This window comes from Candoia aspera, chromosome 5 (genome assembly GCF_035149785.1).
Source record: "Candoia aspera isolate rCanAsp1 chromosome 5, rCanAsp1.hap2, whole genome shotgun sequence".
Lineage (NCBI taxonomy): Eukaryota > Metazoa > Chordata > Lepidosauria > Squamata > Boidae > Candoia > Candoia aspera.
In genome coordinates, this window is record NC_086157.1 from 105840499 (window position 1) to 105864107 (window position 23609).

The following is a 23609-nucleotide window of genomic DNA, read 5'->3' on the forward strand; positions in this document are numbered from 1 at the left end:
GTTGCTCCACATTGTGAGCAACTCTGAGTGTCCCCAGAAATACAGTGCAAGCTGAGCAGCAGCATAAAATGACTGGTGGCAGGGTGATCAGTAACATCTGGAATTCCAACCTTCCATAAAGAAGGCCTCTGTTGGTAGTTCAGACAACCCTACAAAAACGAATGTAGGAAATGCAATTTGTGGAGGTGAAGAGTAGGATTATACCTAGTTGAGTGCTCCTTCTACATAAAAGATGCCCTCGTTTATGAAGGTTAGAGATCCAGAAACAGGACCCAGCCTAGGATTCTCCTAGATACACATTCTGAAGCAGGACATGCTACACTCAGTTTCCACCTCAGTGAAAATTCAGTGGGGGGGAGGGGAGAGAAATCTATGGCCATCCATACTTTCTGAGCCACAGTTCCCAGCATTCCTCACTGCCATGCTTACTGAGGCTGCGGGGAAATTTACCTCACAGATATCTGGAGGGGTTGCAGATCCCACTCCTGAAAAGCAAAGATGTCACAAACATAAAGAGTTCTGAACCTAGTACAACTCAATTGTTTCTTAAATAAATTCACATCCTTTATTCGGACCCGACGACTTGGGGATGCTTCAAAAGGTTAGCTGTCTATGAATACCTACAATAGTTTAGGACTATTTATGAAGGGCTCAGTCCAAAAACCAAACACCTGGAGCAGGTGTGAGCAATTCTCTTACTTACTGAACGTACACAGTAGCTAGAGCATATTTTTGCCCAGTACCATTACAGAAATAAATTCCACACCACCACAGACTCATACCACAACTCAACATTTGTGGAAGCTGCATTTTATTTGAAAATCCACCTTTTTGGCTAACATACATCTTAACATTTTAAACAAAAATAGAATCTGCAGAGACAATGCAGCAAATATGCTTAATTCATGTACAGAATTGCTTTCATGCCCTAGACTATCCTTCTTAAGGCCCCAAATGCCACCTAAACTGATAGGATGTATTTACACAAAGCACCGATCCACAGTGCTGTTTTGAATTCATCAGAAAACAAAAAGGATTCCTGCGTGCTGAGAACCCAGGGCACCAGGAAGTAGTCCCGAACAAGCCCATATTTGATGGAGCTTCCACTGGAGAACTTCATGGTGGGTTGCCCGTAGCAAAGATGCTACTTCCCTTCTGAGATTTTTATTCTATTTCATAGTACATGATGCAAATGCAAAAGAAGTCAAGGCTTTCTTTCCCCCCACATAATACACCAGAATTGTCCAGTTGCTTTTTCTTTTATACAGAGAAGGAAAGTCTTTGAAAGTGAAAGCAATTCCTCACATTCATTTGGGAAAGGCTGTATGTCAAGTGTAAGATAAATGGCATGCCAAGCACAAAGCAAGGAAAAGCTTTCTTGAAGCACCGACGCCTGGTCGAAAAATACTGTGCTCCCACCAGTCAGCTGTTCCCCCCTTCCCAAAATCTTTAGCAGAACTGGCAGCTCCATATATTGATCTTGCTAATTCCTGGGGGTGCTCAACAATGGGCATTTTTCAGACCTTGGGACGTATCCAACGTTCTGCATGGTGGAGTGTGTACTGAGAATTTCTAGAATTGTTCTTGTGGATAAAAATAAAACAAATTCTAATGGGAGAACAATAGTATACATCCGCATTCATTTCTCCATAAAGGAGGCTTTGTGATACATTGTTATTTAAACTGATAATCATAAATAAATACAAACAATAATACATAAAGGAATGTCTATGCAAACGGAATATATAATTTTTTTTTCCTTTTAAGTTAAACTTTTCATTATGGAGTCTAACATTTGTAATGAATGAGGAGAGGAAGCTGTAGAATTAAAGAATCAGGATTTGATCCTCTAGAGAAAAGTCACTGGAGTTAAGGAGAAAAATATGCCCAGCTCTTCATTCCAAAAGACCAGTTCCAAGGATACTGTTTGCCCTCCACAGCAGAATAGGTGGCTTCTTTTGTGGGTTACCAATCAGTTATAAAACGGTGGGGTGGGAGTTACTAACATGTTATGTTACCACAAGAGGGGGAAAAATAGAAAAAAGATCCCACACCAAATTTGTGGCAATTCTTGGCTTTATACCACACCACAGGGTGCTGAGACTTCCTTAGGTTGGCGGAGATTCCCACCACTGTTGTGGGCTTTGCGTGATTTAGTCTGTTCTACTGGAGAGCTGGAGACACATCCGTTTTGACTGAGCTGCAAAGAAGGGTTGGTCACCGAGCACATGTCTTCCTGGAACTGTTCCCACTCCACTCCATCTGGCATGATTACATAAACTGGATCTGAGAAAGTAAGATGAAATCAGTATTACCTCTTTCCACACAACCCCATCTCAATTCCTCTACTACATCCTTTTGCTATTCATACATTTAAAACTTAAAGGAAACCTCCACACCTCTAATGTAGTCAACATCTCTCTACCATGAAGTCAACATCACACAAATGTACAACTTGTTCCCATTCAACAGACATGGAGGGTGGGGTATAGCCATGACAGCTGCTTTATTTATGCCATCCTTTAGCCCAACAAGGAATTAAAACTACAGGTGGCAACTCTGGGAGAAGCAGAGGATGGAGAAATGGACTCACGGGCACAACAGGTGAACTCATCACAGTACTGGAGAGGACAACAGAGTCAACTGTATAGAAAACGGCATTATGGCAACTACAAAACAAATTGTGGATGTCTAAAATAAACTGAAGTATTTTTTTTTTCTCCGAAGACTATGAATGAGGGCTTTTAGACCTAAAACCTAATGCAAAAAATAAATAAAATAAAATAAACCAAAAAGGGTGATGGAACAACAAAAAAACTGTTCTTCTGGGAACACAATTAAGATAGAAAAAGATCAGTCCTTGGAGAATGACAGTGTTCGTAAATTAGAATGAATTCAGCCATTTACAATCTCTATGTGGATCTACTCATTATGTACTCAATATACTCAACAGAAGAGACTGGAGAGATTCTGGTCTGTGGGATATGGGGCTCACTTATTACACAAGGGGAAAATAGCAAAAGGGGCTCCCAGGATACCTGCTGCTGATGTGATTAAGATGTCCCTCCACATCCAACATATATGTCTTTTTCAACTAACATTAAATTGTTTTGAGTTTTACTGGCAATGATAAATGCTGGAAGCTTCCTTTCACACAGTCAGGAAAGTTACCAAGCTGCAACTCCTGCTCTACATCAGATCCCATAACCCAAACATGCAATTTTGTAGAGACCTCCCCAATGTGATCAATATTTTAATGTGATCATGGATATTGGTAAGGAGGGGCCCTCTGTCATGACAAAGGGTTTGCTCCTATGAGGCCGCATCCGAGCGGCCAATGCCCCCCACAAGTTAGCATGCAATACCTAAATTGTCCTACAAGAAATCCTGGAGGGAGACCTCTGCAAAGGGGTCCTTTCCTGAAGCTCTGTGTGGACTCTGAATGGATGGGCTGGATGCAGCAGACAGCTGGGAGAGAAGATGGCAGAAAGGGAGAGAGAAAAAGAAGGCCTCAATGACAGAACTAGGAAGGCAGAATGATGGAGGAAGTAGTTAGGAGAAAGGTAGTTACAGCTGAAGTGAACTGGCTAAAAGGAAAAAAAAAATAATGACTACATGTAAAATTCAGCTCTGCTCTAATGATATGGTAGATGCCAAAATAAAGACTCCCCTAGAAAGAGGGAATACTTGGATGTGTAGTAGAAAAATTTGGCATCTCAGCCAGTTAGTGGTCTGGCTAATTATCTCAATAAGGCCAAGATGAGAGATCCACTTTCTGTCTTTCAGCAGTTGCCTAATGTGCTGCTAGATTTCAAAACAGCCTCTGAGATTCAGACCTCACACCACTACTTAGACACAGAGGGAAAATCTGCAGCAGGTAATTGTATCACAATAAGAGGGCTGATACAAATCTGGCTACGGATTGGTATCTACTGTGCTCCACAGCAAATCCACCCAAGATGGACATTAAGAATGCAGTGGAGTTAAAAATGGAACATTCCTTACTTTCCTAACAGTCATCAAATGACTGTCTGTTACAATGTCTTTTAACTACTCCAGCTCTTTTTTGGGTTTTACAGCATACTGAGAATTCTTCACACCCAATGTGTAACTTTCTCTACTTAAATTATGGGCAGAGGCAGTGTATCAGCAAAACACATTTACAATCACTTCCCACCTCTCCTGGTAGCCTAAACTATTTGGCCTACATGTGGTTTTGTACAGGGAGGGGAGAGATAAAAAGGGGGTAGGGTATCCAATTCTGAAAGGAAGGATGTAGATTTAAAAAAGAATGGAGCAAAAATTACAGCACAGAGGTAGAGTGCCTCCTTTTCATTTAGATGGTTTCCAGGTTCAACTTTTGGCAAATCACATTAAAAGGAACAGATCTGCCCTGGAGATCTGCTGCCAGACAGAATGGACTGTGGTGGACAACATTTTCACTGCCAAAAAGGGTTTTTTCAGGAACCAAAGCTTGCAAACTAGGAAAAGCTGCATTACTCATGTGGGAAAGGGCTTATTTTAGGGCTGACACTATAGCTTTCATCAGTTCTGAATAATCTTTGTCAAAAAGGGTTTGACAAAGATCACAAAAAGGGAGGTCAGAGACCACATACAGCCCAGGGACCACACACTTTTACTCAAGAGTAGACAATACTGGGCTAATAGATAAGCAATCCAATTTGTTTTACTGCAGTTTCTGAATCTTAAAGCAATTAAATTAAAATTAAACCCATGTTTCCAGATCTGGCACTTCTACATGCCTAAGCCTACATGCTTATTCAGATATGTTCCATCTGAGACAGTTCCAATGTTAGTCTACCACTGACAACGTAACTGGAGACTAAGGAACCTCTGTATTTCTCAAATCACCTCTGTTCCTGGATTGGCTGCACAATTTAGGTGGAGGGGAGGGGATTTTTCCTCCCTTTTGCTGTTCTGGAGCCCTTTTAAGACAGTTCCCCTTGTAGTTAAATTCTGTTCAAAACCATACTGTCAACATATATTCCTATTAACATTAAATGTGAAAGTGGCCATCTGTCCCATGTTAACTGACATGACAGAATTTGCCTTCTGCTAAAAATAGATTAGTAATGTTTAGAATATGGCGTTAATTTACAAGCGAGTCCAAGATACCTAAAGCCTAACTAATTCTTCATACTCATGGAAACTGTCTTCCAACAGCAGCCCCATACTGGCATTTCTTTAAACTGAAATGTTTTAGTCACACGTATACATAACAGTTCCGTAACGCTGACTGTGGGAAGACAGAACAAAATTCTACTATTAAAATCACTCGGTCAAATTCTACTGGACCTCTTCACAAATGCCTAAAGTAACACTCCCAGCTCAACTCTGCTGTCCCCATAGGACTTTAATTTCTTCACTGTTCTGGTTCCAACACAGGATACCAACTTCACCAGGAGAGTTAAATGTGCATCTGCTCCTTTGTCTTTAGTAGTGTTAATGCCTGCACAAAGTTGCTTTCACCTAGTCATCTCTCTTAGGAAAGGAAACTGCTCAAAGGAAATGAATGCACATCAACGTACTTCAACTTGGTTTAAGCCAGCCATGAAAACCTGGCTCTTCCCTTTTGCCCTGGGCTAGGGCAGGCCTGGAACTAGGGTCTTTGTCACCCGGGGCAAACATGGCTTCTGTGCTCGTTTTGGTGCCCCCCCCAGCGCGGCACCCAGGGCACATGCCCCACTTGCCACCCCCACCCCCCCAGTTGTGGTCCTGGGCTAGGGAATGCAGCACACCCATTTGCAAAAATGTAGTGTTGAAGTTAATAGTTTTATTACTATTGTTCTTTACTCCTGGTTAGAATGTTTTTGACTGTTTTTAATATTCTACACCACCCAGAGTCTTTATGGAGTTGGGCAGCCTCAGAAATCTGATAAATGAATAAACAAGCTTATATTATCCAAATCACTTGCTTAGAGTTCAGTAATTGACACAACTTCCTTGTGCACTTCCTACAGGCCAGTCTATTTCTCACATACCAGCAGTTACCTCAAGGCTGATATTATTACATGACTCACCTTTTTGCTAAAAAGTGCTCAAGGTGGCTAACAAAATAGAGCAGACCACTGAAACGAGGTGTCCCAAACTTTCTCTAGAAAGCCACAGTCAGTAATGTGCGCCTGTGGATTCCAGGGAGTTCTAGCTGTGTCCTTTTGCATTACATGTTTTATGTAATCACAGCTGAGACCGCCACACAGCAATCTATGTGGCAGGAATGGCCTGCAGGAAAGTCTGAATGAAAAATGAGGAACACAAAGGTGAAGAGAAGATTTTCCAGTGTGTGATGCTTCAGAGTGAAGCAAAACTGTGTTCCCCCATATATAGTTATTTTCTGTAGGAAACAGAAAAATCACAGGCTGCAACTGTAACTTACTGTAGTTACAAATTCAGGTTGCACTTATATATGTAAATGGAACTCACAACCAGAAACCACTAAGTTTAAAAAAAAATGAAAATAAACTTCAAAGACTCTTCTCTGCATGGTAGCTGCATCCTCCTTAAGGTTGACAAGACAACTGCTTTGAAGACATTCACAGGCCTTGGTGTATTTTGTTCATTTCAATTTATATGGTTGTCCTTCTCAAATTCACTCTGGGCAGCCAACAACAGTTAAAACATCATAAAACACATGTGATATATACCTACTTCCACCTGGAGTGGCTGCAAAGCAAAATAGAGCCACAGTTACCTTCCCTGTCATTTATGTATTTGATCCCTTCCCTTTTCCAAAGAGGAAGAATTTATCATGTGGAGTAACCACTGCCCAGAAGCAACTTCACCTATCCTTCACTTGGAAAAGGTAACAAGGGACATGTCTGAGTTTAGATAGAAGCTCAAGGTACCACGTAACCAAAAGTTCCAGGTGAGTGCAATACCTTGAGATTCTAATACTTGCTACCAGAGTAATCTTCCAGTTCTGTTCATACTATATTCATCTTCCTCCTAATATAAGTTTCCTTAGCCTGAACAGGAAAGGGAGAACCCTTTAGCCATTAGGAGGCAAACAGCAATCCACAAATGGCTCTAGCTGCGAGAGCTGATGTTGGGAAGGCTTGGAAGCAAAGTGACTGAGACCAGACAAGACCTTTATCAAAACACAATGCAGGTGTTGTCCATGTGCAAGACTGAGAAATGAGTGGCAAGAAGGCTGTTACCATGTTGGGGCAGAAGAAAGTGTCATAAGAGTTAAACCCTGGGAATGTTTTAAATAGAGGGTTTGAGTGCCTAATTTTGCAGTATCTGACCTTGTTTGCTATAAGAGCTTCTTATATCTGGATTAAAGCATCTATCTGAGTTTTGACTTTTCTGCTGTTAGCACTCGAGCGATGGTTGAATTTCTAGAGAGAGATTTCCTGTTGTGCCTTGGGTGAAGCTCTGACAGTAGCAGTTACTAAAACCAGTCTCATTTACAGTCTCTTGCAAGCTCCCTGAAATGCCAAACTTTGTCTGTAGGGTCAGGACTGTACAGGATAGGAACAGTATTGTGTGTCTAGAGAGAAGCAGGTGAATATGGCAGAGAACAGAATGAGTAAACTATGTGGATGTTTAATGAAGGAAGAGATAGGGACATGCCATGAATGGCCCCTTTCAGTTTCAAGGCAAATGGTGAAAGTCAAGACTCACTCACTCCAGTTACTCTGGTTAAAATATTTAGTTCACATAACACAGAATGTTCTTCTGCACATGCAGCTTAACTAACAAAAGATTTGCCAGCACCAACAGGTGACCGAAAAGGAGTGAGTCCTTCAAAACTCTAAGGAAGGCCAAGCAGAGGGGAAACCCTGCCAGCGAACAGGCCTCCACAACAAGCCTTTGTTCCCTTACCAAGAAGCTCTAATAAATCTGACAGCAGTAAAGCAAAGCCAAGAGCAATGAGGAACGACAAACTGTTTAATTCAAGGGCAAACCCAGAGAATGCTTCCATTAAGGGTGTGCTTGTAATAACGACAGTGGTTTCTGGAGGAAGTTTATTTCCTCATTCTAGGTACGCAGCCAGGATCAATCAAGGCATTCAGAAAGGGCACACGTTACAAATCCTTTTGCCGCCATGCCGTTTAGGAACACTGGGGAAGGAACAGCTCCTTACTGAACCCTCCAAAGATGTCCTAGCTATGAATACACTGCTGGCCTCAGTCTTTTCTGGGATAGGCTAGGACAGTCTGGGTTTGGTTTGATACTGTAAAGCTTTACAGTACTGCTTCCTTCTGAAGATCCAAATACACCCGTGCCCTCCCAGTGTGCATCAGGATCTTGATCTTGCAAAGTCATTTGCAGGTTTCAGCACCTTCGAAAGGTTTTATGAACGCTTAGGAAAGGAAGTTTATGGATGCAGAGACACCACAGAATTCAGTGCTATCTTGATTTAAGACTGCGCCCGAGGGGAAAATGTCACACCGTCATATAAGGGAGGAACAAAAATGGAACGTTTCCTTGCATTTGTTAGAAATACAAAAGCACAAAGTGAGCGAGGACATCAGTATGGTGGGAGCACACTATAAACATCCAAGCCAGCTAATAACTTTAAGCCTCAGAAGTACAAACCTTATATTTCATCTGGACAGGGAAACACATTTCTTTAGAGCTCTCCTTCTAACACATCCCTTTGAAAAATACAATCTTTATTCATTTTAGTAACTCTGCTGGTATCTCCTCAGTTTCAATTTCTCTGACACAAGAGAAACACTATTTTTCTTTACGACTGTTCATGAACTATTTGGCTTCTATTTGTGCACTTATTATGTCTTTCTTACACCAGGTTCACTACACCTTCCCCAATAATTTGACTGTCATCTCAAAACTTGCTTCAACAAGGCCTCTTTTGAACTCCTCTCATCTCAGACACTTGGGGTCTTCTGGTGTTTTATTATAAGCTTCCTTCAGACCCATCTGGCTCAGAATGAAAGCTTCGTCATGAAACCAGCTTAACATCTGAATCAGGTAAGTCTGCTGGCCACTAACAATCAGGCCATGAAAAACATTTCACTGACTCTGTCCTTAACAGCTTGTACCTTAAGGGCTTTAGAGTATAGATCAAAACCCACCTGGGCTCCTGATATAGGACCAAAAGGATTTGGAGGTCTCATGACAGGTTGGCTGTATATTAAAGTTGGTTGCGTCATTACTGGTACTCCTCCCATTTGGGATGGCTAAAAATCCAGAACAGCACAGAATTAATGTCATGTAAGTAATTAAATAAATTGAAATGATGAAATACTCTCCCCCAAATCTACTTTCAACTGTCATCTTCCATTAACGAGAAGAATGTTTATGAAATACCAAAATGGGTTAGCCATCAGAGCCACCAGAAAGAAGTGACCGGAAACACTTTGCTGCCATTTTTGTTAGAGAGGCCTTTCCCTATATAACCTCCCTGACATTTCAGGAATGGCTAGCGAGAGTCTGTTTCATGTTTCCAAACAGACAGGGGCAAAAAAATGAGCTCCAGCTCACAGGATACATACAAAATTCTTTCACCACATCTGTTATAGCCTCATTTTCAGATATTCTTATTCAGAAAGCACCTCTTCCATTTCAGATTCACTTGTAATAGTTGAGCCTGGTTTCAAATGTAAGGCTAATGTTTCTTACACTACCCATCTGTTTTAAGGTAACTCTAATTTTAACAGTACATTTGTATGAATTTGGGAATACATCTGGAAAGTATCAGAAGAGTGAAAGCAGAAGATTCTATTATTTCTTCAGGGTTACAATTTGTCTTCCACTTTTCCACCATAATGTGCTCAAAGTAGTTTACCATGAGTGATTTTCCTAGCAAACTGAGATCACAAACCAGGAAAAAACAGACCTGAAACAGATTCATTTTGCCCATGGGTATGTGTGATCTCATCACACTAGTCTTCCGCCATAAACAAACAAGCAAGCACTGAATTTTTTGGGGGGAAGGGTTGTGTCATGTTCTCATTCTAATGTCTGGTTAACATTGTAACGTTTCACATGTCATTCTCTGTTCCCTATCCCTTCACCCGGGGTTTTTCCATTCTGTTGCCCTCCCTTGTTTTGAGGGCTTGGAATGCATGTTTGGGTTTGCGCTCCTGTTCAAGGTTACTTTCCCAGGCGCGTCTAACGGCATTCAGCACCTGGGAGGGGGAGCGTCCTGACGGGCGACGGGGCGGGACCTGCCCACAAGCAAGGCTTTTAAGTTTGTATTTGGCGCGCTTTTGCTCATTCTCAGCTTTCTTTGTATTTGCATACTATTCCTTTAATAAATCAGTTATCTTTAAGCCCGAGGTTGTGAGACTGAGTATTTGGGTTTAGGCAATCATTACATAAAGCTGAGAAACATTTTATCCATTTTCCGCTAGCCCCATCCAATCATCGGATAAGAGGGAACGCTAGCGATGACAGAACCTCAACTTCGCGCGAGTGAGGGAAGCGAAGAAGAGCGGGAGGCGGTCAAAAGCCGGCCAGTGCTAACTTCGAGAGCGCAAAGAGCAGCCCGTCGGCAGTTGCGAGATATCCAATTGGACGAGCTGCTGATATCCATGCAGGAGAGTCTCAGGAGTGAACATAGAACTGTCATGGAAAGAGCACAGGGGAGGGGGTCTCCACAATTGACCTGGGAGCACGAAGTCCCCTTGTCACCGAAGGTGGTGGTAACCAACCAACCCTCGGAGGAGCCGGTCACTCCGGCCCGTATGAGGGCATTAGAAGATAAAATGGATTTAATAGTGACAATCCTCAAGGATCTACCCAAAGAGGATCTACCCGAAGAGGCAGAGCCCACCCTGGAGGATTGGGAGGAAGAGCCGTCACGGTACCCCAGGCATAGTACCATGGTGACCCGGGGGAGAAGCAAGACTCGATCAGCCCGTCAAGGGGGGGAGCGAGAGGCAAGACCTCCTAGGGATCGACCACCCATGGGGGCTCGGCGCACGCTGACATTAGCGGCACCGCCACAGCCAGCTGAGCCGGCAAGATCCTTCCCACCATTTGGAGTGAAGTTCGATGGGGATCCCACCACGCTCTCCTTCTTTATTACTAATGCCAAGCACTACATAGAAGATTGGGGTCGAAATTTTCGGTCTGAACATGGCAAGGTCAATTTCATTGCCAACAAGCTGAGAGGAAAGGCAGCGGATTGGTATGTGCAACTATGCCAAGCTGAGGCCACTGAGTTAGAGGACTTCGATGAATTCTTGTGGGCACTTAAAGAGCATTTCGAAGACCCCCTAGCTCAAGAAACGGCCAAAAATGACCTGCGGAAACTTTACCAAGGGTCCCTCTCAGTTGCCAAATATGCGTTGGAGTTTAAAGCTTTGGCAGGAAAAGTGGAAGACTGGTCTGAGCCAACAATCATCGAATTGTTCAAGCAGGGGCTTGAACCCGAAATCCTTCGATGGGCTCTGGGCAGAGATGATCCCAAAACGCTATATGGGTGGATTCAGTTGGCGGGAAGCGCAGAAAATGCCCTACGAACCTATGCCCATACCAAAGAGCTTAGACAAACCCGTCTCGCTAGAGGAGCGCGCACATCTGGACTTGCCAGCCGCCCCAAACCGAAACCCTGGGAAGAAGAGAGGGAGCAACGTTTCTCCAAGGGTCAGTGCCTCCGATGTGGGAAAGAAGGGCATCGAGCCACGTCGTGCCCGAGACGCCGTCCAGAGGAACGACAGACGAAACCCGCGATAAAGACGCCTGCTCCTGCTCCACCGCGAAAACTGAAGGCAGCCCTCGCGGAACTGGACCCCCCAGACCTACCCTTCGGAGAAGAGGAGGAAGAGTTGCAATTCGAGCAACCGGCGGGAAAAGCCTACCACCTGCCCTGAAGGGCGCCCTAGGGCAGGTGGAAGAAACCGGGCGTAACCATGATTCGGTGAGTGGAAACTTTCCCACACTGACTGTTAAAGTTAAACTGGGCTCACAAACCAAAACGGTGGAAGTGTGGGCCATGCTAGACTCGGGTTGCTCCCGTTCCCTAATGCACCCTGATGTCGTAGCGGCTCTAGAACTGCCCACGTTCCCTTTGCCAAGACCCATGATTTTCACCCAGTTGGATGGAACTATGGCGGGAGGGAAAGCAGTCAATCTTTCCACGGGACTGGTCGCCTTGCAGATGGGCTCCCATCAGGAAAAGCTGCCATTTGTGGTAGCTCCAGTGGGGGGTCCTCTGGTAATCTTGGGGATGCCTTGGTTTGTGCAACAAAACCCTTTCATCAACTGGCTGCATAGAACTGTGACGTTTGCAGATGGATTTTACAAAGTACCCGAAAAGGACCTATTGGAGGACATGGAGGGTGGAGGGGTAGCGTATACCACTGTGCAAACGCTTCAACCTCTTGAGGGGCTACCCAATCAGTACCAAGATTTTGCTGAAGTATTTGGGGAAAAGGAAGCAGATCGCTTGCCACCCCACCGAAAAACGGACTGTGCCATTGAGTTTTTACCAAATGTAAAATTGCCTCACCCAAAAATATACCCCATGTCTCCCAAAGAGCTTACCACGCTAAGGGAGTTCATTGACAAAAATCTGGCTAGGGGTTTCATTGAGCCGGCTAATTCCCCGGTAGGAGCTCCTGTCCTATTCAGGCCAAAAAAGGATGGGTCATTAAGGCTTTGTACCGATTTCCGCGGGCTCAATGCGGTCTCAATATTAAATAAATATCCTTTGCCCCTGATCAAAGATATGTTATCACATCTGGCCAGAGGCAAAATTTTCTCAAAACTGGATTTGAGAGAAGCTTACTTTCGCATTCGCATAAGAGAGGGGGATGAATGGAAAACGGCGTTCAACTGTCCTCTTGGGGCTTTCCAATATAAAGTCTTACCATTCGGTTTATCTGGGGCACCCGGGGTTTTTATGCAGTTAATCAATGAGGTCTTGCATGACCACCTATTTAAGGGGGTACTGGTATATTTGGATGATGTATTGATTTATACTGAAACCATGTCAGAACATATCCACTTGGTGCGTCAGGTATTGACTAAATTGAAAAAAGCAGAGTTGTACGCAAAACTGTCAAAATGTGCGTTTCATCAGTCGCAAATTGATTACCTAGGCTACCGAATTTCAGCTCAGGGCATTGAAATGGACCCTGCACTTCGAGGTGGCATCTATTCTCGATTCCAGACGCCAGCGCTCTACTCTTCAATACCTCGTTCGCTGGAAACATTTCCCTCATCCTGAATGGGTTGCTGCTCCAGACGTGCATTCTCCTCGTCTCGTAGCCCACTTTCACTCTGCCTATCCTGACAAACCGGCTCCCTGATTTCTTTTGGGGGGGCAATATGTCATGTTCTCATTCTAATGTCTGGTTAACATTGTAACGTTTCACATGTCATTCTCTGTTCCCTATCCCTTCACCCGGGGTTTTTCCATTCTGTTGCCCTCCCTTGTTTTGAGGGCTTGGAATGCATGTTTGGGTTTGCGCTCCTGTTCAAGGTTACTTTCCCAGGCGCGTCTAACGGCATTCAGCACCTGGGAGGGGGAGCGTCCTGACGGGCGACGGGGCGGGACCTGCCCACAAGCAAGGCTTTTAAGTTTGTATTTGGCGCGCTTTTGCTCATTCTCAGCTTTCTTTGTATTTGCATACTATTCCTTTAATAAATCAGTTATCTTTAAGCCCGAGGTTGTGAGACTGAGTATTTGGGTTTAGGCAATCATTACAGGTTGTCTACAAATTAATGCTGCTCAAAGGACTTAAAATACAAATGTTTACTGACCATTCCATATCCCATCATTCCTGTTGGTGTTGTAGCAGGGTAGGCCATGACAGGTGGTGCCTAATGGGAAAAGTACAGCATTAAATCCCAAAGAAGAAACAATTCTTTTGTGCTGTGACAAAAGAAACAATTGATTTTATATTGGTTTCTGTTGTTATCTGTTGTTCTGATACTTCTTTGGGGAGACTACTGTCCCCAAAGTCTTTTAACTGGGACAAGATAAAAGCATTGTTAATCAACAAATCAATGAATTATTTAACTGACAACTAATCTTGTACGATATCAGTTACCAGTTGATTGCCAACTGGCAACTAAGTAATTTACTAGAATAATCAATAACTGATTAGAATAAGCAGTTTGGGACTACTACTTTTTTTAAGCACCAAAGCACAGTTGCAGATACATGAGATCACAGGTCTAGGAGGGGGATCTCCACACAGCTGGCAATTCCAACTTGCTATCTTAAATGATTCAGTTTTAGCTAGGAGGCTCACCAAAACATTAACAATTGCTCAACTAATTCCTGAAACTGCATGAAAAGGAAGCCCTAATTTCATGGACTTTAGACAAATACAAGGTGAATTATCAGGAGCGTCCTAGGTAATTGCATAAAGCTCAACAACTACACACCTGCACACATACATTTCTGAGGTTTTTTCTCCATGTTGCTGCCAGTTAATATTGACATGGTGTTTTGTAAAACATATGCCTTCATGTTTTTTAAGCATTTTAACCTACATGGCTTAGACCTGAGTATCCTTGTGACCATCTGCTCCCACAATATTTGCCACCTAGTAAGACGGGAAGGAGGACCCCTTATAGTCTGGGAGTGTGTTACCATCAGGGACCTCGGGACTGAGCCTTTTCCATTGTTGGCCCCCTCTTACGGAACAGTATTCTTTCTGTGATTACAGTGAGTCCATCAAGGCCTGGTTGTCCCAGGAAGTCCTTGGAGATTGAAGTGGGGATGGCCCCCCTGCAGGCTGTGACTGTTTATATTGGAAGAATGTTTTCTCAGGCCCTCAGGATTTTTGATTATTGGTATTAATGGTTGATTTGTACTGTTTTAGCCATAGTTATGGGGATGGAGTGTATGCTGTTTGAAGTTGGATATTACTCAAGTGTCTTGTAAGCCTGAGTAATAAATAAATATATTTTAACTTTGGGAATATTCTTTCAACAGGAAAGGTTACAAACAGCTGATTAAATATAGAAGTGTAATTATAGTGAAACTTGATTTAATGGACTGAAATAATGGGTAAGTCCATTGCATCTGAAGTAGGCTGGACAAGACAGTTAAACTTTATATTTATTTTATGACATCTGCTACAATCTATATGATATTTGCCTCTTGATGTCATCTGCTGCAGCAACATGCTTTCATATTTAATTGACATTCAGGAGTAATGGACATTCCCTTCCTCCTGAATAGTTTATTAAAACACAGTTTCATAATACATCAAAAGGAGAAGCATTTTCAAACCAAAATCCCAAATGCCACAAAATTCTCCATAATCAAATCCTTGACACTTGCGTATACAGTATTTCTCTCTGCATGCAACTGTGCTTAAGAGTAACTTAACAACATACATCACCTCCTCCTCCTCCTGATTAATCAAACTAATCATTTACAATTTGATCTGCAATTTTTTGGTCAATTATTGGAAATAATGGCTTCGATGAACTTTATTGCAAAAATCCTAGAAAGAGGCCAATTGCTCCAAAAAAATGGCATGCAGAAAAACACAGGTGCACTATATATACTAGATAATTCTGCTATGCAAAGCTTTCTGAATCTAAAGGAGGAATACAGGTGCATATCATACTCATAATTTTATATTCTCAACTGTCTGAGAAGGATTTTCCACCAAGATAAAAGTGTATGAAAGAAAACCCACACCATTTCTCCTATAGACTATACTATTACACAGGACAATGGAATCCAATTTGCTATTGGTTACTATGATAAATGAAATGACAGTGATTAATATTAATACAGCTGAAGAAGCAAAATACTGCATATATGCATATACATACAGATGGCCATATGTTTGCTCGGTTTTTAACTGTTTAAGCTGGTTTAGGATTTTCTTCTCCATGAAAAGAACATAGGGAAAGACCAATAATATGGAAAGCAAAACCAAATGGGCTGAAGTATGATATTCCAAAAGGAGAAGATGAAGAATTTAAAAAGTCACGATTTTTGATGTATGGCAATTCAGTCACAATAGTCACATAAAACAAAGCAGACTGAGTAAACCAGAAGATGATCTAGACAAAAATATCCCACTATCAGTTAAGAAACTTACCTTAAATAGGTATTTAGAATATTAAAGCCATTAGTGACTTCATTCTTTAGCTCTTACCAACATGTATTAACAATTAGGCCATTTGTTGATTTTCTTTCTTTTAACTTTCATTAATGCTCATTTTTTTAGTGGAATGAGATAGCATTGACAGGTCAGAAGTTTTTGAATCAACTGACCAAACGTGGGAAATTTCACTCTATTCAGTATTTTGGAACATATTGGTCTTTCCCTCTTTGAAATCAAGTCTATGATAAGTGGAGAGTGAAAAGAAGCTTGTGAGATTTCATGCAGTTATTTGTATGCACAAATGCCTTTTTCATTTAATTTATTCAAATTCAAATGCATTTAAAAAGGCAATGCAGACGCAACACACCAGCTAATTGGCAGCAAATGCAGAGTTAAAGCAAGAAAATAATTCTGAATATTTCTCCATGCCATCCTTGGCTCCAAAAGGGCACCCATAAGATCTGGATATGTTAGAAGCTGCTCAAGATTTCCATCATGCCCAAAGATCTTAACAGAAGTGTGGTGCAGAGTAGCAGGATTATGAGATCCTGCTGTTGTGGTTAATATCAGCATGCCAATCTGATTGCAAAAGGAGGCTGCAGGTTTTGTTCACTTACGTATTGTGGAAAATGCATGCCATTCTGCTTTCCCCCGGAAGAACAATTACACAATGCAATAACACTGGATTAGAAATGAGTACTTACACAACAGAATATACACAAAGCATTTTGGTTACAAGTGTGCTTAACAACCCTGATGACATGTTCTTGTAACCCAGTAAGACTTTAGGCAAAAAGGAAATTAACCGGGTTGATAAGCCTGTGACAAAACATGTAACATAATCTATTGTGGGCAAGTTCGTCACACTACATGTATTTCAGACATACTGGACTCACTAATTTAAGACAAAACACTGACAAGGAAATCAGACAACATAGTGTTAAAAGCAGAAGATTAAAGCAAAACACTACTTCTTCCTATCCCAACAGATCATGAAAATGATTTAGAAACTTAAAACGGTGCATACGCCATGACACAAAGCCTAAACTTCCCCAGATTACACCCACACTCCCTACAAACTTATTTCAAACTTGCCATTCCCACAGGAGTATTTTTTGAAAAAAAGACTGGTTTTTAAATTTAAATAAAATAAATCATTGCACAATTTATTTGGAAGTCTCAGTCTTCAGGTATGAAAAGTTAAGGCAGAGCTAGAAATTGCAACAGTCTCAAGGATTCCTCTGCCGCGTTGGTCCTACAAGAACCGGATCCCTGGCACAGAGAACGCGGAAGGGGTCATCGTGGCTGCTTCCACACCAATTTTCTTTTCAAGTGCCCCTGAAATGGCCCAGAAATATTTCTTGACCAAGAGCTGGGGAGGACAAGAGGAACAGGTAGATTCAAGAGGGAGGGCTTCCCCAAATCTCAGTCTCACATTTTAGCAAAACATGCCTGGGAAGCTTTTTAGTTTAGCCTTCACATTCCTATTTTAAAGTGTAACAACTGCATGCTCTGACAGAGTTCTTTTACGATTCTCTGAGGCGTTTTTGTACCTCCTCTTCTCCTGTTCATGCTGTATTCTTAGAACAAAAACTTCCAGTTTGGTCTAGTGGTTTGGCTAGTTTGGTCTAGTGGTTAAGATGCTAGGCTAGAAACCAGGAGACGGTGAGTTCTAGTCCTGTTTCAGGCATGAAAGCCGGCTGGGTGACTTTGGGCCAGTTGCTCCCTCTCAGCCCAACTCACCTCGCAGGGTTGTTGTTGGGGGGAAAATAGGAGGAGGAGGAGTATTAGGTATGTTTGCCGCCTTAAGTTATTTATAAAAAGAAAAGTCAATGGGGAAGCTGGCAGGAAGTTGGAAGTTGCCGTTATGTGAGGTCCTCGCTTAACAACGTGTGGTGATTCGCTTGATGACAGTAACTGGGGACTGCTGGAACTGCCATCACTACGCAGCACAGTCATGTGATGTCACACTTTGACATCACTTAGTGACAAATTCCAGTTCTAATTACCGTCGTTAAGTGAGGACTACCTGAATAGGCTAAAGCAACAGCAATATCAGAGCAGAATTTTAGCTCTGAGGAATATCCAGTCAGTGATTATGAATCACTGTTTTCAAGTCTACTAAGAATAGACCAATCTGGCATTTATTACCCATAAATATTCCCTGCATCATACCTATAAGGCATTCTTTCCTAGTTTTCAAGGGTGTTCTACAACAGAGGAAACCAGTCTCCAAAAGTCCTTCTCCCTTTGCGTATTACCATTATCATAGTAGTAGTGCTTCAAATTCTCCTTTATGGCCTCTGGACAGCATAGTGGAGATTACAAATCATGCCCTAGTGCCATCTGGAGAACTCTTGAGATATGGAATGCTTGTCTCTTGCTATCCCACTGTTCACACAATGACTGCATCTGCATTTCATCAGTTGATGGTTTGTTTAGATTTCAGAAACAATGCACCTCTAACATATGCTGCCTCTGGTGAAGCTGCCATGGCAAAGATCCCCCTTTTTTGTGATAATTAGAACTGAAGAACACATGAAGTAGAGTTTCCTCCATTAGAATGACATTTGGTGAAAAGCCAGCATGGTGCAGTGGAATATGATTTCATGAACATTACTCTTTCAGATGTTCTGAATTTTTGCATAGCTTTGCCACTGAATGTATTGGAGTTTATTTAGGATCTTACTGATGTAAAAAGGGAATCTGAGTGAACAAATTGATACAAATGTTTGTATCAGACTGCTGCTGATTTTAACCTCAAATTGGGTATTTATCCACCACTGTGAAAAGTCTATGCGATCTAACCCAAAAGAGAACATTCATAATTTGGATTTGGATATCCAGGTTTTCTATAGTACACACCAGAATTCTTGATGACCCCTTATATTTCTACAGTACAATCTAAGCTGCTGGATATATGAATTCTACCTATGACAACTGCTTACCATGGTTGGAGCATTCCATGCAGTTGTAGGTGCAACTTTGGGCTGCCAGTTGGAACCTCCTGTTAGTTTCTTTTCTCCTGGCTGGGTCCAGTTTACATCACTATAAATAAATGTTCAGTGTATTAAAACTCACAAAACGTTTTCCTTGCACTCATGTAAAAAAAAAAAAAAGTATGAGGAGCTATCTCATCCTCTATTTCTACAGTCCCCAGCATCTTGGAGAAACCTGTCAAACCCTGCAGTTCAGCTAGACAACCACTGTCATCCCATGCACAGGAAAGGATAAATGTGAAATCCTAGTGTGGAATCCTAGATAACATTCAGTGTCCGAAAGGCTGGAATTTTGTGGTGTGCTGATTATGGTATTATTGGGCAGATGGAAAATTCTGAATATTAGTTGGTCATTCACGGTTTGCCTCATTTAGTGTACTTTCCCAATCTGAGACATTTGCTGTTACTAGAGTAGGGCAGCACTATCATTATCAGGGCGTTAAAGTAATCAATCTGATATGCTATGAACATATATTTAGAAGATAAAAACTATAAGCCCTCCGAACAGTCACGCATGCCCTGGTCATCTCCCATATAGACTACTGTAATGCGCTGTACATGAGGCTACCCTTGAAGAGTATCCGGAAGCTTCAGCTGGTCCAGAATGCAGCCGCGCGGGCTATTCTTGGCGCCCCTAGATCGGCGCATCTAACCTTTGCTGCGCGAGCTGCACTGGGTGCCAGTCTGCTTCCGGGTCCGATTCAAGGTGTTGGTTATCACCTTTAAAGCCCTACATGGCATGGGGCCAGGCTACCTGAGGGACCGTCTCTTCCCCATAACATCAGCCTGCCCCACCTGATCATGCAGAGAGGGCATGTTATGGACCCCGTTTGTAACAGAATTTCATCTGGCGGGGTCCAGGAAATGGGCCTTCTCTGCAGTGGCCCCCGCCCTCTGGAACATCTTGCCCCCAGAGGTGAGGCAGGCTCCTTCACTCCTGACCTTCCGGAAGGCCCTGAAGACTTGGCTCTGTTGTCTCGCTTGGGGCGGGAAGGTGAGTACCCATTCTTGGGGGTGGCTTGCGTGTTAGAGCCCCTCCCACCGGATTGGCATCTTAGAGCCACTTGGATTTTGTATTTATCTATATTGTATTTTATATTGGTAAATTGTTTATTTTATCAGATTTTAATGTTTATTGTTGTGGTTTGAATTTTATTGTAAACCGCCCAGAGTCCCTCTTGGGGGAGATGGGCGGTAACAAAATCTGAGTAATAAATAAATAAAGTAATAAAATAAATATAAAAATACTCACTTTTTAGCTGTCCCATTTCCAATGCCCAGATCTGTTACAAAACCAGAAGATCATTAGAAGGAATTTATTTCCTTTAAATTTTGATGTTATACAGATCCTGTACAAATACTTACTGCCTACGAGGTTGGCTAGAGATGAATCCAAGTCATCTAATACTAACTTATGGGATGGTGCTTTGGAAGCTGGAAGACTCTGGTTCTGAGAAGCCACTGTTGGTTTTAGGAGTCCACCTAATTCATCAAAGCCTTAAACAACACATATTATTAAATGTAACAAAACTTTTGAATTGTAGTATCATTTTCCAATTATAATATCAGATATCAACGACTCTGTATTTTAAAATCTTAGCACAATAAAGCTAAAAACACTTGAGTAGGAATTGTGCTTCCATGCTTCAAAGAAAAAAAGTTAACTAAAATACGGTCATCTTTCTTCTTTAAATAAGGGTTGGCAATTCCACAAATTCTGGGGTCCAAACTGAAGCAATAGCAGAATTAATCTTACAAGGAAGACTCTTCTACAGTAAGCCTTTGTGAACTGAAAAAAATAACTCCACACAGTGAACTTCCTGCGTGAGGGTTCATACATCTAACGTAGTTGTTCAGAAAACTGAAACTGTTTATCTTTGGAAGACACAGCATATAAAAGACTCCTCTTAGGAATACCCAGAGACCTACATGAAGTTGCGTGCCATTTTTCTTTACTCTCTGAACAGGATTAAATAAGGGCTAGTTAAAAGACTTACCACCAGAATCCACTGGTACATTTGAGCTTTTGTTTCCAAACACAGACTCAAAGTCAACATTAAGGCCTGCTGATGGCTGTGATGGAGCAACAGAAGACGGTGTAAACCCTACCAACAAAAATGGGGAAAGAAACAGAACTTGTTTATATGTAATATATAAACTCCCAATTTTCAGAAAAGAAACAGTACCATAAACTATTGTGAGGATTGTGAGAATTCAAACGCTGGAAGGTAAATCAGGAACTGGAGGAAAGTTCCATGATTCAAACGGTAAAATATTCAGAGAATCACAGAACTGGAAGCAACCATATAGGCCACTGAGCTAACATTCTGCCCATTTCAGGAATACAAATTAAACTACCCGTAACAGATGGCCATTCAGCTTCTGCTTGGCAGCAAAAGTGAATGAAGTACTGCATAGGCCATTTTCATATCTAGAAATGTACAGCATGAATACATCACTTATTAGAGTAGACTCTCAGTTAACCGGCACCCATGGGGATTGGGAGATGCCGGATAAATGTAGTTTCTGGTTGCTTGAGAGTTACTATTAAAAATAGGCCTAACTAATACTATACCCCATGGGTGTCCAACATTTTGGCTTCCCTGGGCCACACTGAGTGAAGAGGAATTGTCTTGGGCCACACAAAAATATAGGTGGGATAAAATAAAATGAATAAAAGCCGGGACCGTGCCTTTTAATCCACCCCCAGACCCCCCACCTTCTCCTGCCCCCCTCCCCCGCCAAATCCAGCAGCATCCCCAAAAAACACTTGAGTCCCTGCCTCCCGATGCACGGGACCGCAGCTCCCACCGTCCAGATGCAGCCTCCCGCGCACCCCAAAAGCCAAGCAGCGGGTGAAGGCTGCCTTTCTCTGAGGATGGGCACAAGGGGTGAGGCGATGCAGCATGGCAGGCGTGGGCTTCAAGGGCCGTCACCACAGCCGTGCATGCTCCCTCCCTCCTGGTGGCTGGGGAGGGAAGGAGGAAGGGCGTGTGCTATCCCTGCCCTGCGCCCAGGCCAGCCCCCTGCCTGTGTGCCCGCCTTCCTCTTCCCTCCTCCACTTGCTTGGTGGTACCTTGTGTGCGCAGGAGGAGGAGCAGCAGCAGCTCCCCGCTGGTGGGGGGGGAGGAAAGCTCAGTTGCCTGCTTTTCTTCCCCTCCCCTGCTCCCCCCCGGAAGCGGCCTGCTCAGCACTCCCCTCTCTCTGCCTCCTGTTTTCACTTTCCGCCCCTTTTTCCTTCCCTCTCCCCACCCCCCTTTTCTTTTTTTCTCCCACTTTCGGGCCGTGCTTGGCTCTCACTCCCAGGCAGTGGCGGCAGAAGCAGCAATTCCAACAATAGGCATTGGTGGTTCAAAAAAATTGCTGTTCAGGGCTGCATGCGGCCCATGGGTTGAACATGCTTGATTTAAAGTATTATTTCTTCGATTTTTCTGCCAGTTGCTTGAGTTAACTGAGAGTCTACCCTATTTGACACGTATTCCCTAAACAAGATGCCATGAGGTAATGAGTAACTCTATTTTAGCACCGCTACTGAGGTAGCTTCATCTTAATTTTCCATTTCAGTTCATAACTTGAACACTTTTCAAGAATTACCCTCACTAGTGCTCCTGACTTCCTTCTTTCTGCCACCCATCAATCCACAGATTCTTGTACCTGAATCACACACAAGCTTTTAAATGAGAGTTGGAACCTACATCATATCTACCTTAATCCTGGGTTTTTAAATTAATTTCCCATAAACATATGTCAGCCATGAGCCAAGAATGTTTTACACTCCATTTCCATCTGGCAGCCATGTTAGTAAAGGTAAAGGTAAAGGTTTCCCTTGACGTAAAGTCCAGTCATGTCCGACTCTAGGGGGCGGTGCTCATCTCCGTTTCAAAGCCTTGGAGCCGGCGTTGTCCATAGGACACTTCCGGGTCATGTGGCCAGCATGACGACACGGAACGCCGTTACCTTCCCGCCGAAGCGGTACCAATTAATCTACTCACATTTGCATGTTTTCGAACTGCTAGGTGAGCAGGAGCTGGGATTAACAACGGGAGCTCACCCCGCCGCGCGGTTTCGAACCGCCGACCTTCCGATCGACAGCTCAGCGGTTTAGCCCGCAGCGCCACCGCGTCCCTTTGGCAGCCATGTTACATCTCCCATATTTTCCACATATTTTATGATTTGCCTTTTATTAAAACTCTTGCAACAAAAAAAAAGGGGGGGGTGGAGAGCAAGAACCAATTTTTAAAGAAATAACTATGCCACCTGTGGTATGCCAAATCTACTGATATTTCAGCATCAGAACTAAATCAGGAGGGGATAATAATGTGAAATACAACTGCCATCAGTTCGCTGAGAATGCTGAAAACAAACATGCAATGCCATAAATTAAACTTATTTCCTTTTGTTGCAAAACACAATGCTGGTAAAGCTGCAAATGTAAAGAGAGCTCAAGGCAAATTCACTAATTAGATTGGGCTAATGCAACAGTGACAACAATAAATGCATTATAAGAATAGCAAAGCAAGGGACCAAAACTAGAGAAGCAAATAAAATTCTAGCATGTAACACATGTGCTCCCTACAGCGTGCATCGTATG

At 42.7% G+C, this 23609-nt stretch overlaps 1 protein-coding gene across 1 annotated transcript in view; it reads right to left on the reverse strand.

Annotated features, from left to right (window-relative positions):
• Window positions 1–794: 794 nt before the first annotated feature.
• Window positions 795–23609, reverse strand: part of PICALM (phosphatidylinositol binding clathrin assembly protein) — a 74356-nt gene continuing 51541 nt past the window's right edge. The window contains exons 15-23 of the mRNA XM_063305904.1: window positions 21016–21123; window positions 20384–20515; window positions 20271–20301; window positions 18968–19067; window positions 16637–16660; window positions 13705–13764; window positions 9066–9170; window positions 3366–3468; window positions 795–2286 (exon numbers count right to left, since the gene is read on the reverse strand). Coding sequence (XP_063161974.1) covers window positions 3376–3468; window positions 9066–9170; window positions 13705–13764; window positions 16637–16660; window positions 18968–19067; window positions 20271–20301; window positions 20384–20515; window positions 21016–21123 — 653 coding nt within the window. The 3' untranslated portion in view covers window positions 795–2286; window positions 3366–3375. The remainder of the gene's footprint in view (window positions 2287–3365; window positions 3469–9065; window positions 9171–13704; window positions 13765–16636; window positions 16661–18967; window positions 19068–20270; window positions 20302–20383; window positions 20516–21015; window positions 21124–23609) is intronic.